Here is a 19574-nt window from a genome sequence, read left to right as displayed (position 1 = left end):
TTATTGTATTATTTGTTATTGTGCGGGCCGGGAGCGACCCGAGCCCTTTTCCGTGCTGCACGCGGGCTGTGGCCAGCAGCCTGGGCACGCCGGGTCGGAGAGGGAAGGCCGTCAAGCTGGAATTAGGCACAAGCGCTTAGCGGTAGTTTAAAAGATTGTTACTTACACCAAGATGGCAGTAGTGTAGACTGGAAAACTTGCTTGAGTTGCGGTTACAGACAGACAACAAAACAAAACTCGAACCTGCAGCGCATGAGGGTACGTCGCAAAGGGTTTCGGCGACGGGAAAAATAAACCTGCAGGACTCGAACCCGGGTAGAAGAGCTCTGAGGCCGGTCGTAAGGGCTCACATGAAGTTTGCTAGGCTCCGTGGGTTCTTCTGTTCACTCACTCACACGAAGTTTGCTAGGCTCCGTGGGTCTGGTTCTCTTGCGTGAGGGAAGGGATACGTCTGGATTGCGCTCGGCGACGGGGAGAGGCTAGAGGTTGATCAGACCTCCGTTGCCTGCTTTAAATGCACTGGGTCCGTAAGGATCCGCAGCGCTTAGAGATCTTCACACAGCGTGAAGTCTCCTCCTCCCTTGTTCGTGGAGTCCTCCAACTTGGGCGGAAACCACTCAAGCCTTTTATACGGCTAGCAAGCCAATCACTAGCCGCCACGTGTGAATAATTTAGAACTGGCCAATAATGGGACTCGAATTAGCATACAAATGGCGGGAACTCTTTGCAACGAGCATTTCTGTGCTGCAACAAAGAAATGCACCCTGCAAAGAAAGCTTCAAATTGGCGGGAAATTCTCCCTTGCACCGGGGTTCTCTTTTGCAGCAGAAAACTCCACCGTGCAAGGAAGCGATAATTTAGCGGGGACAATTTAGCAGTGCCGAAGCACGCAAAAACAAAAATCACACCCTTTGGGTTGTGACAGTTATGAGAATAGATTAATGTTTGAACCATTTTCTGTTGTATTTTTATTGTTGTATTTTAGGAAGAAGTGATAGGATGTAATATATATGTTAAACAAGTGTAACTATGTGTTTCTGTATATGTATATGGTAAACAAATGTGAAGCACAAGTGTGCTCTACTCTGATATTATCAGAGGACTCTATTTTGGTTAGGATGTTATTCCACTTCCTTTTACCTTCTGGGAATTGCAACAAGATTTTTCATTAAATAATACTGCCTGCTTATATTAAGTCAGTGTACCCAAAGTCAAAACAGAGAAAAAATGCTTTATAAATGTAATCAGGTGGTTCCAGAATTGTAAGATTCATATACTTAGATGATTTTCTTTAAAGTTTGTAACTTTTTACATACTTCATTATGTTTTTGCTGGTTTGCTGTTTATTTAATCTTACAGATGTTATCTCCCTTCTGTAGGTATCTTTTATAAGTGTGATTACTTTAAAATTGTTAATTGATATTAATAAGTCTGTTGACCTCTAATTGTTGGAATTTGGTCTTAGTAAACTAATGGCCTGAATATCTAGTTAAAAGCAATCAATTATGCTAATGAAATTAAGAACTCTAGATTTTGGCTTTTATTTTTACCTTTTGTAGATGTTTACTTGTTATTTTTGTCTTTTTTGGAAGCAGTGGTTTCTTTATGGTTTTTCTGTTATGACTATATGAATGTAAACTGTAATGGGTTGTTTCATTAGCCCATGAACTGACTACATTCATTTCAGCCAATGTTACAGATAGGGTGGCCATCATAGAGGACATTCCGGTTTTGTGCTACTCTGTCCTCTGTCCTCTATTGATATGAAACCTGATGCCTTTGTCTCCTCTATTTTTCTCTTCAATAACTTTTCTTCAGGAGCAAAATAGAGGACATAAAGGTGTTGGGTTTAGTATCAATAGAGGACAGAGGACAACTGGACTGTCCTCTATGATGGCCACCCTAGTTACAGACATCAGTGTCTCAAGTTCTGGCCACTGCTTTGGTGCTCACATGGAACAAGATGAAGAATGAATCCAGTGCCACAGCACACTGTTGCAAAGTGTGATTTAGAAGTGAATAATGACAGATGAGGACAATGATTCTATGATGTGTCAATAACCTTTCCAAGAAGGTCTAAGCATCTTTAATTCAAGAAATTTGTAGAGAGATGAGAACATTCATTCTCCATTGGACTGGTAGGGTCTAGTATTAACTTTAAAAAGAATGATAGAGAAGTGCATAATCAAGGAATGATAGTTAAATAATAGTTTAACAGAATGTTAATATTGCTATTTTATTAGCGTTACATTTTAAAAATAAATTTAAAGAATGTCAGGTTAGTTTCTTTTCCTGCCTGTTTTCAGCTGAAATTAGATTTCCTAGATTTGATAGATTAATTTATCTTTCACTTACCCTTTCTAAATCAAGAATAGCTGCATTAAAGTCAGTGGACCAGATCCTATGGTGATGTGAATCAACAAATGAAGTAATTTGAACCAGCTGGGGATATGGCTTATTGGTTTTAAACAGGTATGAGTAAGAGTACAGTCAGGCCTAACCAATGTTAAAACTCTGTACCACACTAAAATATCTTACCCTTTTGCATTGATTTATTTAATTTTTTTGAGGTTTGTCTCACTATTAGTAAGATCGTTAATAGATTTTCTGTTATAAATGTTGATCGTATGTCTTTTACCTCAGTGTTACTGAACCATATCTTAATCAACAAGACTACATCTTAGTTTCCTATTTAGCATTTTTTCTTTCATCTTAATCAAAACTCTTATTAGTTTCAAATGATTTTTCTCTTGAATAGAATGCACAAATATGGTCTTTAACAATATAGCACATAAAGCAAAAATGGTATTAAGTTTTTATTTTTGGATTTACATTTATCTGCGCCATTGTGGCTAGTCTATTATGAATTATTACATTTTTGTTCAGTTTGTCCAGATTTGTTACTCACTCAAACTGTTGGCTGAATGACATGCACATTAAAGTTTTGGGGCATATTCTGTATATTACTAGGACATATATATTTTCTATAATATTTATATAATGCCTATGTCCTTGGAGATCCATAACATGTTAGGAAATTCTGTGTTTTTTCTTACATTTTAATAAGAAACATGTTTATTTTTTATATTCACTTCTATTGCAATAGTGCTCAGATCAGGGAGTTAGAACATCATTGAAGATGTAATTAAGATAAAATTATTCCCAGAAATTCCCCAAAATAGAAGTAATATTTAACTGGTGAATAAATATAATACCAGCGTTGATCTCTCCAGAGTACTGCACATCACAACTGGGAATAAAGCAATAAAGGTGCGCTGAGAGCAACCTTCACCTCTGCTCTCAAGCATACTAGAGGCAGAGATCTTGATAGCAGTGCTGGCTGATGCCCTTATATGCCTCATTTCCAGGTTTGGCATATGAGGAGTGCTGAGTGTGTTGCCCAAGAGAGTACAGAAGAAATGGTATTGAAATGGTCAGAAAAACAATAGCATTCACTTCCCAAGAGCTAGAAAAGAGAGAGAGTCCCTATCTATCTCCACCAAGACTGACAGACAGACAGAGAAGCTTATTTCTACTGCCAGAGGGAGGAGAAAGAGAGAGGGAATATAGTGTTTTAGAGCCATGTCACATATTCACTTGCAACAGTTGTAAATCTTTGGAATGTTTTGATGTGCTAAAGTTAGTACATGTTAAAGGGTACAACTTTGCAACACCACTAAAACATGCTAAACTGCTAGAACATAGGTCTGCTTACATTTTAACTGCACTTAGTAAGGGCCTTGTCACATGGGACACTTAGCATGTGTTTTATTTAGATTGTATTATGCATTACCATGCCATATTAAAAATTAGAATGCGTTCTGAGCAGTTGTACAGTAGTGCTTACCATAGCATTACCTGCTCAGCCTGCTCTGGACAGGGATGGACCTAGCTATGCCCCTGCAACACTAACTCTGGCACTGGGCCCTGCAGCTTGTACATCCATGCCAGTAAAGATAACAAACTGATTGTCGGCCCCAAACCTGGCATCGCACCAGAATCCTGAACTCATAGTATCTCCATGGAGAAGTCCAACAATAGCTGAACACATGCTCCTTAATATGATCTAGAGATATTCTTCCCATGAAAAGTCAGAATGTTGCTACAAAACAAGTGCATTTAGCATGTGTTTTACTGCTTGAATGCAAGGATACTCAGGTTTAAGTGCAGTTAATATGTTCTAAGTGTACTGTGCAACATGAACAAATGTGTGAAACTTAAACCTGAGATTGCTTAAACTTTCTAAGCAATCATTAGGATGGGTTACCACTTGTCTGTGTGTGTGGATCCTTTTTCAAAGGGCATATTGCAATCCCACTTTACTCTCATTTTTGACTCAGAGGTTTAACCCTTTGGCTAGAAGATGTCTGGTAAGATTTTTTAAGCAATGTTTTTATTTTTATTTTGCACTACATTATAGTGTAATGATTTTTTATTAAAGAACACTGTTATCATAGAATGCAAATTGGGCAAATTGTCCTTAGAGGAAAATGCTTCATATATGAAGAGTAATGCATTCATTTTTATGCACCTCTGGTTCTCCAGGGAATCTTACAAAATCACATGATGCTCAATTTAGTGTTTATATCTTATATCTAGCTTAAAGGTGCTTAAAATTGCAATTAAGCAGAGCGATTTCCATTGACTAAACATTGGAGGAGTCAGTGGTGCTTTGTTCATTTCAGCAGGCACAAGAAATATCTTGTGTTTATTAATTATGGCAGGGCTACATATATTTTCCATCTGAGTACCTGAATAACTGTTAGAGTCAAAGCTTCCAACTTTTATGGAAACCATGCCTTATATATATTTCAACATCCAACGTTTTTGCTTAAAGGTGCTACCTCTGACAGCACAAAAAGATGTGCTTGGTAATTGAATTAATGGCATTGAAGCATTTTACTAAGACATAAATACATTTCTGCTGCAACCAAGACAGAATGTTTTGCATGCTTGTCCCAGATGGCTTTTTGTAAAAAGATCGCATTTGGATTGGGGAACAGACGGTACTTATTTGAGCACATTTTGGAGTCTCATAGATTGTATTCATAAAGAAAATATTACTTCTCTGAGATGCTTGATATTGTTATCTTGTATTTATGTAAATTGGGACTAACTTTGCATTATATGTAATGGACTAGGTAGAGTTTCACATTCCATTAAGAAGCTACAGTTTAAGAAATAAACTCCGAGGGATGCAAAATGAGCACGCGCACACACACACACACACACACACACACACACACACACACACACACACACACACACACAAAGTAATAAAAGAAACCCCCCAAATCAGGAAAAATAAGGTACATGATGAATCTTAACTCATCTTTTTGTAAGACTTGTTTGTGCATGACAGAATTTCAGGGTTAGTATTTTTAGGAGGATGAACTATTTTTGAATTATATTTTAATAACTGTTCTTTAACTACATATTGGATAGAAATTACTTTCTTTTAATATTAGACATGCATGTCTTTTTGCTACATCATTTATCTCATATTGATTGTAACACTTCAAGGAAACCCATTTCCCATTAATTATTCATTTTTTTTGTATGCATCTTGCAGTATAAAGGTGGTACTTAATACATGAGGCTTTCATAGTGCTCTGCACTTCCACAGCATTGCTCAGTATCACAGGGCATTGTTGCATTTCCTATTTTGCCTTCCACAGCTGTCTTTTCTTCTCTCTAACATTCCTATTCTAACTTTGCTTCTCTAAGTCACCTAATATTAGTGACCCACTGCACCATTAATTTAATCCTTTTGGAGAGAGACAGCAATGTTAGTCACTGATACTTGGAAGATTCATATTGTTTCTAGTTTGTGACAAAGCAGGTGCAGGAATAATAGCTAAGGATGTGAAGGAAGCAGAACTTAGCACAGTTCTCCTGCTGTGTGCTATAAAACCAGTCTATTACTGGACTTTCTGCATTTGATTTAAATGATCCTTATACTGTTAAATAGTATGTTACATTGTTATGACTATTTTCATTGTAATGTAGTTATCTTATGGAGTATGCTTGGACTTAATGAAGAGAAGAGGATTCTCTCTGTTCAGTTGGGAAATCCATGCTGTAGGATTAGGGTAGCTAAACCCTGCTCACATCCCGGTAAGCAGACATATATTTTTGTATTTTTTATAGGTGGATACAGTGCAGACTACGCAGTCCCCTGGCCACATTGAGGAATCGTGTAAAATGAATGTATATGCTCGTAAGTGAAATATTTATAAATGAAGCTCCAACTCCAATGTGTGTTGGATCATAAAGCATGTGAACCCTGCTTATTGCCATATTAAGAAATCGATTCCCAGGAGGCAGGGCCACTGCGGAACTAGGAGGACATTCAAAGCAAAGCTCTTTTTTTCAGAACAAAACAAAACAAAACAAAACAAAACAAAACAAAACAAATATAAGTCAAAATTTTGGATTATTAAAAAAAAAGAATTGTGCAAACAAGAGATTCAGATTACCTCTTGGATGTATTCAGGATGTTTCTGAACTGATTCAAGATTTCAAAACTGAAAATGAAGGGATGTGAGAAAGGTTTTGTAAACTGAAGTCATCATCCATGGAGGAACAAATGCTTACTTAGGACCCTAAGTATGACCTGGAGAACAAGACATTTTGCCTTCAATCTGTCTTTGAAAGCATTGAAATGTTGAAACTGAATTTGATCAGATTATTCCTTCAATTAGTAACTGGGCACTGGGTAGGAATGAGTTGAATTTTCTGTGGTTGACATGAGCAACTTATTATGGGGTGTTGAGGGAAAAGAAATATAAACTTGAGGAGATGCTAGATCAACAAAGAACATGGAATCTATACCTCAGAACTGAATTCCTGGAAAACCAGATACAGTCCCATTTTTAAAAAATCTTTGAACTACCTGAAGAGGGGAAGAAGATTGATATCCTCTGGATTTTACTGAGAAATGGCTGCAAAAGGAATTCAAATTATATATGCAGAAGAAACCAAAATATGCTACATGGTGCTGTCACATACCCAGACATCATTCTTCAACATTTCTACTTTTTTTACTTTAATTAATAAACAGAGAGTAATCCATATGGATAAGACACTCTGAAGTATTGAACAGAAATGACCTTCCTGTGATTTGAGCAACTGCACAGAGAAAGGATTTTCATTTGTTTACATGAAAACTGCATGATAGGTGATTCTTCTTAAATGTCTAGTCCATGTTAAGCTAAATATATCATATAAATACAAAGACTATATTTTGGTACCCAAGAGATTAAAAAATATATTTGGACACCACAATGTTATTACATTATTTTATGACATGGGTGAGGGTTAATAAGGCTGAATACTCTGTTCTTAAGTTTTAGATTCACATCGTTCATCTTTATCTTAAGTAACAGAAAACAGGGAATAATTAAGTATTAATAAATGTTTCAAACTGCTTCTCTGCTGAACAGTAAGGTGTAACTTTGGTTTATTCCAATTTTTGGTCAAAATCTGGTATAGTTGTATGAGAAAAGTATGTTGTATTCTATTATTAATGACTCATATATACTATCACCTGCCTTCACAATATGCCTTTGGAACTACAACGTTGAGGATTACATCTTTCCTTTTGGTTTCTATGCATCTAACTCTGAATTAGCTCACCCTCTGGGTCTGTCTTTTTGGAACTGTCTGCCCCTTTCTCCACTTGTGGTAATCAATATCAAGTGGTGGAATTTCTGATATGGTAGAGGTTTTGACCTCTTCATTGTATTAAGAACATATTATCAAAGTCTGTATACTTCTAATGTATTGATTTTTTTTTTCTGTAAGCAAAACCAATAGGTAAAATTAAAATAATAATAACAATTAATTCTTTTTTGAATTGGTTCATATTTTTATATACATATTTTGTTTATTTTAAAATTTACTGATATGGAAAGGCATCATAAGCTGCAGTAATGCTGAATAGAATATATAGATATAAAGTACAAAAGGGAATAAGCAAAATTAAGAGCTATAGAAATAAGAAATGAGGAGTGACAGAGAGCGAGTGAGAGAGAATAAAATAAGAAAGAAAATGGATAAAAAAAGAAAAAAATAGTGTCTGTCTTTGCTGGGATGGGTTGGTCAAAAACATTATAGGAAACCATCAAAACTAGAACTACCACTAGCTCTCCAGCTTCTTTGGTTTTTAGGCTACTTTTCCAGCTATTTTGCATGGATCCACCAGCATCTCTAGTCACCCAAACATACTGCTGCTTAGTTCTCAAAATACTTAATTCAGTGAGTCACAAGAGAAAGCATATATGAATTAATTGTTATCCACAACATGCTTTGTTGTGGATCCACAAAAATCATATTTTACACTTTTTATCCCATACTGGTATGCATGCAGAATGGCAAGTATAAAAAAAATAGAGAAAATAAAGAATGCTCCTTTGTTTGGCATGAAATAAAAGATTCTGTGCTTCTGTAAAAGACCTTTCACAACTAGGTGTCAGATGAAAAAGAGGCACCCATTATCCAGTTTCATTAGAATGTACCTCTTAATGACTGTGTCCTTGTGAAGTCTTCAAACTGAGGAACTAACTGCTAAAAAATATCAGATTTTTCACCACTGTCTCTAAAAATAATGTGTTTGGGAACATAATTCTTTCATAAGGTAGAATGCTTAAACTGCTAAGCTGACGTGTTCTTTTAAATATTGTCCACTCACCCCATCACTTAATATTGTAATGTTAACAGGAGTTGTTCCTGCTCATTGAGAAGATTTTAAAGCTCACATTTCACATAATGATTTACAAATCATCTATATATTGGCATATGATTTTATATGATTCTATATTTACAGGTCATTAACTGCAACCGTCTCCCTAATATATGAATGGGGTGAGGAAAATCTTTAAAATAGGACCTTATAGACAAATTCATTTTCATAATCAAGAGATGTGGGTTAATCTGGCACAGTCATCCTGGTATAACTCCCTCATAGAAGAAATGGAGTTATACAGATATAAAAACAGTCCATGTGAGTCAAGCCCAAAGAAAAAGTAATTTCATACTGAAGTAATTTGAATGACCTTTTCTTTGTTATGGAAAGTCTATCAAATGCAAGATCTGATAAAGCATTGCTAATCACTCAATGTGATTCTTTGGCCTATAGAAAAATGGGGCCAAGAGACATACAAATGGATATACTATGTTGGTCTTCTTTCTCTATAACTGTTGATGGCCATGTCAACAGCAACACTGGGGCATTATACAGAATCGAAATCCAGCATCTGTATGCTTTTGAAGTAGGAACATCCTCCTCAAAGTATTCTGTTTTGGTTGGGGACCTGGGGAAAGTTAGGTTTAATTAACTACCTGTTGAATGTGTCTCTTTTCCATGATGTTAGCCATGCAACCTCTATTAGGTTAGTAGAAGTGAATTGATGTCCTATTTTCTATACTTAATGTCCTGCTCAGAAGCAATTAACAGCAGAGGATCTTTGAAGATATGTTGTATAACTACTGTAATTTTTAGATTTCACAGAGTTTAGCAGCCAAGTGGCTCACATGGAAAAAAAACACTTTCGTTTTTGCCTCCTGCTATCATTCCAATGGGGAAAGGTCAAGCCAAGCAGTGGGAGGCCAAATGAAAGAGGATTCTTTTCCTGTATGACATCAACTTGCAAGACTGTGAATTTCAGAATTACAAGATGTTATAAAGCTTTTTTTTCTACAACTGCTCCTTTCCTTCTGGCCTCCTACTGCTGCTTCATTGTTGGATAAAATCTTTTTCCTGTAAGAGCAAGCTAGCAAAAACTTCTGTGTGACAAGTGAAATTTCACTTTCTTTTTGGTATTGTCACAGATGGGGAAGTAAGTCTGGTCCATACCTGTCTCATTTTCCTAACCTTTGAAGATTTCAGTTAGGCCTTTAAAGGAAAATTTGACCTGCCTTATTCACCTCAGCAATCCACTGAAGCCAGAAAAAACTACTTATACGAGTAAAGTGAAGAGAATCTTTCCCTTAATGCCATTTTATTTTTTTACTTATATATTTTCCACCATAATATTAAAAAAACAGTAAGTGTTACTAACAGGCTGTCTGGGTAGTTGGGATATGCTATCACTACCAATATTTTTTTAAATGTTATAAAAGTAATTATTGGGAATGAAATAAAAGTGGCAGTGGTGGAAGAGTCAAATTTTGCTAGCCTATTTTTTTTGTTTTCGGTTTTAGCTACCTATACTTCTGTGGGTCTCATATTTCCCTCAGCCAATGGTGACATTCCCATAATGGCAACAGCTCAGCTAGTTTGGTATCAAGAAACATAGAGCCATATACATAACAGACAGTTTGATAAGATATCTATAAAACCTAAACTAAAAGTTTAAATGTAAAAAACTTCCCATCTAGGCTACATTCTAAGCTACAAGTGAACAGCATAATTTAATTTGAATAATTTTTTTGTGAAAGTTCATTAAAAAACTTAAAATCTCCCTTTGAGATTTCAGACTTATTATAAAATCTGTTCCTAACCTTACTGAAAGCTCCATCATGGACATGGAGAGAGGTGTATAAGCAGAAATATGGATTCAGTGACTTCCCACTCACATGCAGTGACAATACAAAGTTAAGGTAATACTGATTTTATTCCTTGGGAAGGGTTTTGCTAAGTTTTGTTGACGACTAGTAAAAAATGATGTTTCAGTCTCTGTTACAATAACTACATCTACATTTTGAAGTTATACTTATTATGCATACTTATGGGCTCAATGTGATATATCTATCTATATATCTATCTATCTATCTATATGTGTGTGCGTGTGTATTTATTTATTTATTTACTTATTTATTTTCCTAGTGGGAAATACATTTAACCTGTTATACTCAGAGGCATTATGTTTGCCTTTTGACATAACACTTGGGGTTCATTTTCACTACCTGAATAAGTATTCCCAATTTCTACACAGTCATAAATGTTTAAAGGTAATCTGCAAATATAAAAATCCCTTCAAAAAATTATCACGTTAGTAGGATAGTGTAATGAATGCCTCAAATAACTTTCTGCAGCAGTATGAACATGCCTACACATTTTCAGTGCTTAAAATCAAACTATTTATTTCAGTTAGAACATGTCAGAAAATATCTAAAACCACAATCTAATTACTCCTCTCTATTATACTCTGGCTTACCATTCCAACATTGGGTTTCCCCTTTGATCTGCAGCTCTCAGTGGCATGACCAGATCTATTTCTTAGTCACAAGAAAGAGCATTAGCTCTCCTTTTGGGGAAAACAGAACAGTTTATCCTGCTTCTTGGCAACTGTAGTGTGGAGTATTTGAACCTCATGTAGTCTACAGAGCTCAAGGAAACTAATATTTTCAAATTTGGCTCAAATTTTTGCTACCTTGTATATTTTCCTCTGAAATCAGATATTAAAAAAAAAAAACAACTTTAATCCAGGGTCAAGGTTGAATGTCAATGTTTACCCTGAGAATATTAAAAAATATATATTAAGCTTATATCTGTATTTTTTTATTTTGCCCTCAAAAATATAATTATGTAATATAAATGTTATTCTAGAATATAAAGCTTGCAGGTTTGTTTTTATGTGGCTATTCATAATAAATACCTACACAATCACTTTGTTATTTTCAAAGCGTTTTAAAGTTTCAGTTGCTAATGATTATTCATTTTCTTTTTTCTGATAGGGATTCTAAGTCAGAGGTATTAAAATATTTTTCTAAAGCCACAGAGGGTACATCTACATGAAACACTGACTGTGCAGTAGCCAAATAATACTGTGCAGTAGCGCATCACAGCACAGACAGTACTAATACACTACTGCACAGTATTATTAGGCTACTGCACAGTAGCGTCACTTAAAATACATTATTCAGTGCTACTGCACTGTAACTCTGGTTACTGCACATTTATTTAGAACATGCTAATACAAGTACTAAATAAATGCACAGTAACTACTGTGCAGTAGCATCTCATGTAGACATGCTCAGATGGATCTAATGTCCAAGTTCATATAAGGTGTTCCTAAATATACAGATCACTGGTCTTCCTAATAAAACACAGAACAGTTAAAGCAATAAAAGGCCAGGGACACAACTTTTTATGGAGTATAGTAATTTAAAGTGAAAAATTATCAGGCAGCTGTTATATAACCTGTAATGCTGTATGATCATAAAGCTAGCTGACATCCACCATGTGCTTTAGGTATCGATATGATACAGCCTGAATCTCAAAACTGCAGACCAAATCCATTAGCTTTCTTGAGGAGTCTGTTTTATGTGTACATTACTGAGCTCTTCTATTCCACTATCCCCACTCTTAGAGCTCCTCTTCCCAAACCTGCACAAAAGTTATGGGAATGATCATCATTGCAATCAACTTACTTTTATTGTAAATAACTCTTTCCAATTTCAGTTGTAATATCAAATGCTTCAGGCATAATGTATAATGAAAAATATTTGCACAGTGCAATTGCCTGAATACAACTCTTAACTAGGATCTCTCTTCCCTTTACCCATGACTGAGAACATGCAAGCATAGAAAAATGTTCCTTTCCAATTAATCCTGGGATGCGGAGCAGCGAATCATTTCAACAAGGGAATGGAAAAAAACTCCAAACTCCATTGGTATCTTCTTTAAGACATGATTCTTTGGATACAAGATCTTGCTGTAATCTTCTTTGTATCTGTTACCTAGGGTGAAAAGGGAAACTAGTCACCATAGTCAGTCTCCAGCCCAGGAGACACAGGAAAAATGAAAAGGAGAGGAATTTAGGTCACATAAAATCAGCCTCAGTAAACTTTTTGGCACCATGAAATAAGAAAACAAAAGGGCAACAGTAGTAGCAGCATAAGAGTTTTATGCTTGCTTTAGTGTTACAAGGAACTCCTTTCACAAAACAAGTATAATATTTCTAACCTACAGGTCGTATGGTATTAAAGTGAGCAAAATCCTAAGGTTGAATGTGTTGTTTTTGAAAAGGGCTAATATTTGGAATGTATTACGTGAGAAAACATTTTGTTTTATATTTCATATATAATTGTATTTATAATAAATCTAATTATATTCTATAGTTCTTCTTTTTTAAGGTTTAATTATTTGTTTATGTTACATTTATCTTACATTTACACATTGTGTAGTGTTTATGTTGAGGAAAGTGGCAAGACCAGAACTTGGATTATAGCGGGGAAAAAACAAGCAAATAGGCTTTATTTAATGCAAAAATGCTCAAAGCACTTACTGGCTGTGAAGAATCTTACCTTTTGAATACTTCCTGGGTAATTAAGTCTAGATTTTTATTTTCAGCATAGTCATGTAAGTTCGCTATTGCAGGAGAAACCATAAGATTCTTAGTGAGTTAGAGAAATGCCTCTGCATCACAAATATCCTTCTGCTTTTTATCCTGGCTTCTGCTGTTACAGACCAGTGAGTGGTAAGGAATGGTATAGGCCAAAAAAGATATCTTTCTTTGTTCTCCACCTTTACCTGCCCATTTCTCCACCACCTGGTCCAAAGAACAAATTAGGTTTACTCATATATTCATTTAGCCTCAGAATCTGGGTAGCTCTTGTAAAGATAACGTAGGATAGAGCCTCATGTTCACACATGATGTTTAAACCAAAAATTAGAAATTATTGTTTTTAAGCAACTTGCACAGAAAAGTACAGAAAAAAATGTTCCCATTCAAAGTTTAATGTCATTTAACAGAAATCATGTTCAGCTTGAAATATTTCATTTCATTAAAACATTTAGGATCTGATACAAAGTAAAAGGTCAGAATGTTCTCAAATTATGCATATGTGAAATCTTCATCAGTCTCACAATGTCAATTTACTGGAAAGCAAGAAAAATGTATTATTGTATGTATGGGCACAGGTCTTGGAAACTGGAGATCTAGATGTGGTACAGACATTCAAAAAAGCGCTCTAACCTAAATTGCTTTAGTTTGAAACCACTTCCATCAAGTGTTAACCTAGAGCTTGATCTGCCATTTTTCAAGTGCTCTATGAGTTGTGAACATCTGTTCAGTTATGGCTTTAGAATACTTTCTGTGGGTTTAACATGCAATAAGTATAAACTCTGTATAGGCCCCCTGGAGTTTTTTTCTTGTTTATGCTGCTAATATCCTCTTCTGTAGGGGACTATAGATTCCTCACCTGTAAAATGGAGAATACGAATGAAAATTATCTTTTGAGTCATATTGTACATATTAATCTCTTATTGCTTTATGATCTGCTCATATGCTATTTTGATGAAGAACTTAGCATCTATAAACTGCTTCTTGGTGAAATAATTGATAGAAATTACATTATTTTTCATCATTATGCAGATAGTACAGTTATGCATATATCCTCAGTGTTTTTAATCAGAGTATGAATTTTACTGTTAGATGTGGAATTTGGGTATATTTATTTATATTTTACCTTCTGATGGCTGTGAAAGGTGATGGGATTGGCATTACTAGAAACTGCAGACTTCCTATAAATGGACAAAAGATGCAGTGGGGAGGTTATCTATTTATTAGTAGTAGCATGCCATTGATTATATCATGGCTGTCCACTTGATGGCCTATAGGCGGCATGTGGCCTGGGAGGGCTTAAACTGAGACCCCCAGGTTCCCACATGGCCACTGCATAAGGAGCAATAATTAATCTTATTAGCTCCTTAGAAGATGTGACTCTCATGATAACATCTAAGTTTAAGAACTCGAGTATTGAGTTCATTTCATTGTTGTCTTTTCAGCAATTTTTCTCTCAAATACTTAAATGCTTAATTAAAACCTTGTCTGCCTATGTCATTAGACCAACACAGATACAGCCAGGACCCCTAAATACTCTTTGAATATTTTTATGTTTCTAAATGTAAATCAAGCCCTTTGTTCCCAACCCATGTTCCCAACCCTGTTTAAGCCAGTTAGGTCTGCAATAGTATGACTTTTAGAAAAAGGACAGTGGGGTTATTTTTTGTTTCTTTGCGGTTTTTTGTGAATTGTTGAGCACATTGAAGCTTTCAGTAAGCAATAATAATACAAATATTACTACTAGTACTACTAAGTTCAGTATCAATAACAGCTACATTACTAGAATGGTAGGATGTCACTTAAGAAATGTACTATGGATTCAGAATATGGCATTAGATTATAAATATATTGAATTTTATTTCATTCTCTTCTGCTTCGTGTGTGAAGTACTGCAATGCAGCCTTCCTCTGTTTGCTTTGTTTGAATCACTGTCATTGATATTACAACTATCAGTGAGCAGTTCTGTGCAGACTTTTGACTCCATTGAAAATTTGTAGTCATACTAGGTTGACTTTTTACAAATTTACAGTTTCTGTATTTTTCTTCCTGGTGATTTTTCTCACTGATTAGATAAAATTGATCATAGCACATGAAACTGAATGTTTTGGTTCTAATTATATCATTCAGATCCTCTTAAGGAAAGGATTGTTTTCCAAAAATAGGGCTGGGAATTGTGGGAAGTAAAGTATTAATACCAGTGCTCCTTTTTAAATGAAATTCGTTATCATAAGCGATCAGAAAAAGTGATTTATTAGGAAGGTTTAAAATAAGACTGAAAAGTTTTAAAATGCCATTCAGCCTAAAAACACCTTTAGTTATTCCAGTTCAGTATATTCCTATGTTCTTACCTGCGTCAGTAAAATAAATATTGTAGCTCTGACACCATCAGTTAAGCTATCCTCTTCTTAAAAGAGCAACGTATAATATTGTGGTTTAACATATAGACCAGGGAAGTGAAAATCAGGAGCTTTGTGTTGCCTTCTTAATCATTTCGCTGCATTGCTATGTGGTCTAATGAAATTAGCCTGACCATTCTGTACCTTTACTGACCCATCTATTGAATAGACATAAAATATTTTCTTACCTCACAGAACACTGTGAAAATTACTTAAATAGGGGTGAATCATGGTTAAATGGGTGTCAGCAGAAATTTGACCTTTGAGATTTAGGCCTTATTATTTGGGAAGTGCTTGGAAATATTTTTCAAAAAAAAAAAAGGTAAGTGCTTTGATGTTTCAGAGTTTCAAAAATCTGGATGACAGAACAATACATTTAGATTTGCCTTTTAAAAAATAATAGATACTGCTTTTTTCATTTATCAGGACAATAGAATGACAGCAAATGAACCAGAACATGTAATCACTTCAGCTTTTTCAAGTGTATCAGAAACATCTACTTCTTCTAGGGGCTATTATCCTTTTGAGCCTCCAACATCCTGCTGCCACAAAGATGCTAGAATGAACTTCACTAAGAAAGACTTAAAACTGCAACTGCAGGAAATAGGTAGGAAGTACATTTAGGGTAAAATTTTCAGGAACACTTAACATTGGCCTAATTCAAAATTGGGCCAGTTCTCAGTATTTTGGAAAATGCCACCCTTAAGTGCCAACACCAGGAAGCAGATGGCTATCCATATCCTGTGATAACCACAGTCTGATTTGTGCCAGTGTGAATTCAGTGTAGGCAGCAGGTGGGGAGGTTCTGGACATCTGTATCATCTCGCTAGCCTGTGCATCTGTCTCTCAGAGTCCTTTCAGCTGCAGGGGTTGCTTCACTGTATGGCATGGCCAGGAAAGAAAAGGCAATTGGAATTTAAGTCCCAGGGATAGACATCAGTGACTAGCATTTGTTGCTGAATTTTCTTTCACCGACTGTATTTATTTTTCTGTTTGTCAGCAGACCTTTTAATGTGCATGTATCTAAAAAGGTAGCATACATTTTCAAAATTCCATTGCATCCCTGTACATTGCTGCATTTTATTTTATGCTTTAGGACTGAATATGAACATATTACAAGTTTTAGAGTCTTGGAAAAATAAACTGAAAAATGTCTACAGCTGAAGCCTTATCACATTTTAAAAAAGGAAGGTCAATTTATTACTGGATATTTTGATATATAATTTTTTAAATACATTGAAATTCTGTTGAAGAGATTTGGAATCTATGTGACTGGGATGGCTGCCAAACAGCTTTCCTTCACCTATGATCTTATTCAAATTAATACTGCAATATCATAAGTAGCTTTAGTCCTTCTATAATCTGCTCTTAATAGGAGAAAGAAATGTGGTCCATATGGTAACTTGGAGGATCGATTTCAAATTATTTCCAGGCCAAAGCCAAATAAACATATATATATATATATATATATATATATATATATATGTATGTATATTCAATTATGAATTGTTTCCATCCAGCAATAATTTCTGCTTACATGCACATTTTCTGTTAACTTTATTAACCCCCGAACCACTGATTTCATGGTGACCTCTTCATGTTTAGTTTAGAACAGTGATTTTCAACCTGTTATCCATGGACCCCTGGAGGTCCACAGACTATGTCTAAGGGGTCTGTGAAAGATGACTATGACCAATCAGAAGCATGTGAATACCCACACTTGCAATTCAAAGAATTCCATACTTTCATTCAATATTTCCAAAGGGGTCCACATCTCCATTCAACAATTTGTAGGGGTCCACAAATGGAAAAAGGTTGAAAACCACATTTGGTTTAGAACATTTGAAACTTCCAGGCATGGTTTTGGAGTGTTCTAGGTTAGAACAGGAGGTGATCTGTCTTGGCTGGTTTTGTCAGTGTTTTTAGGGCCTTTTCCTAAACTTACTGGAATAAATGCAAAGATAGCTCATTTACATGATTAGCTTTGGACCATGTCCTTAGTCTGGAAAACAAATTTATAAGGTGACTGGTGCAATTAATCAAGAGAGAACGAGAGAGAGAGAGAGAGAGAGAGAGAAGGATTTGTCTAAAATGGTTAGTATGATTCTACCTTTTTCAGTACCTCTTTTAAAAATGCATTCTTTCATGTACTGACATAAACCTACTAGTAAACAAATAGACTATATTCCACCTTTTTGACTGTTTTACAAGCTTTCACTTATTAAAAGTCTCTCAAAGGGATAAATGCAAAGTACTACATGTATCCATGGGGAAAAAACAAAAACCAAACAAAACATTGAATTCTCCAGAGACCTCACAGGTATCTAAAGTTATCAGTGTGATATGAAGTATACTGTTACTGTTCTTGAACTAGTCATGAAGAGTAATATGCATTAGGATAATCATAATTTTGAATTAACTTTATAGCTAGGTATTGATCTGTCACAATATTATATGTTGCCAAGAGACAACTGTAGCTGCTTAAAAAGGAATATACTTTTAGTTGAAACAATACAAGCAAGTCACTCAGCAGAACTGATGACAGGAATGCAGATCTAATAGTTAATTGTCAGGGCCAACTGATGGGGTCCTCTGCAACACAGAATTCCAATCAACCTATATACAGTCTTCCTTATTACAAAGGAAGGATGACACTGCTTGTCAGAAACTCCTGTCTTCTAGCAGATTGACTGTATACTTCTAGAACAGTATTAAAAAGTGTGACAAGAGTCATGAAAATATTGGGCTATAAAAGACATAAAACCTCCTCTATTATATTTCCTCTTTGTAGACTGCAACAGGTAAAAATACAAGAAGAAATAAAATTATATAAACTATTTGCTTAAATGTCAATTACATTTTCAGCGATATCTCTACTTGTCACTTAAAGCTGTTCATATGACTATTTTTATTATGGTTTAATAATTACGTTATTTTTCTTTTAGCAATATGTGTGATTTGGATAATAAAATGGATTTTCAGAGGCTTTCAAAAATACCATTATTTTTGGATCATTATATATTAAATAAGTACCAGCCTGTATGTGGGGGTTAATGTATGCATACCACTTGGAACTTACTTAGTATCATTATGTAATTCACAGATGTTTTATTATTCATAGTACTGTGCATTCATAGCTTTCTGTAGTCACTGTTGTGCAAAATCTAATGAGGGAAAGCCTGTGCAAGTCCTTTGCTGGTCTTTTACCCTTGTCAAACTCTTATTCAGTCAATTCAAGGTGCAAACAGTAGGATATGGTTCCCTTTACTGATAAATTTGCTGTTTGACAGATGGAGTGGAAAGTAAACAAACACAATTTTTTTTTCTAATTTGTATATTTATATTTCCTACTTTTAAACTATAGTATTTGGGGGAGAACACCAAACAATTTGATCCTTCACCATATTCCAAATTATGCAGTGCTGTACTTGTGTGAAGTACATCTATAACTTTATCAGATCAGAATGGTGGTTTTTTTTACCGGTTTGTACAAGTTAAAATACCCATAGAATAGAACCAAGAAAAATGAAGTAGTTCATTATATACTTTTTTTTTTTACTTTAAGATAGATTGGAATTATTTTCTGAAGCTTGTGTTTATACTGATTTTGATAGATTGTGTTTATACTGATTTTACTAGGGTTAGGGACAGAAATTATACATAAACTGGTATAAGTGATTGGAAACTGGTTCAAATCTGTAACACTACAGAAGATCCATGCACATAAACCACTTTCAAAATGGCTGAAACCAGGTTAAGGTGAACCTGGATGGATGTAGTATCAGACTTAGCTGATTTAGGTTAAATTGGTTTATTGAACTTCTGTTCCAGATTCCCTCCAGATTCAAGTTAACTCACAGTCCCCCCACATTCCAGGATGCTTTGC

The 19574-nt window shown here is 35.1% G+C and overlaps 1 protein-coding gene across 11 annotated transcripts in view; it reads left to right on the top strand.

The window, feature by feature from the left end:
* PCDH7 (protocadherin 7) overlaps positions 1-19574 on the top strand; it is a 401051-nt gene that overhangs the window by 54056 nt on the left and 327421 nt on the right. Inside the window, exon 3 of one of the 11 annotated variants that reach the window (XR_003093591.1) lies at positions 6151-6188. The exons of 9 other annotated variants lie outside the window; for them this stretch is intronic. Coding sequence is in view for 1 of the 2 variants with exons in the window: in XM_014519041.2 (XP_014374527.1) it covers positions 6151-6228 (78 nt within the window). In the remaining variant the exon portion in view is untranslated. Of the gene's footprint in view, positions 1-6150; positions 7802-19574 lie in introns of those variants that run through there. One more of the 11 variants, XM_014519041.2, reaches the window with a different exon arrangement.

Source organism: Alligator sinensis, unplaced genomic scaffold (genome assembly GCF_000455745.1).
Source record: "Alligator sinensis unplaced genomic scaffold, ASM45574v1 scaffold231_1, whole genome shotgun sequence".
Classification (NCBI taxonomy): domain Eukaryota; kingdom Metazoa; phylum Chordata; order Crocodylia; family Alligatoridae; genus Alligator; species Alligator sinensis.
The sequence above is the reverse complement of the archived record's forward strand: the minus strand, read 5'-3'. Positions and strand labels throughout refer to the sequence as shown.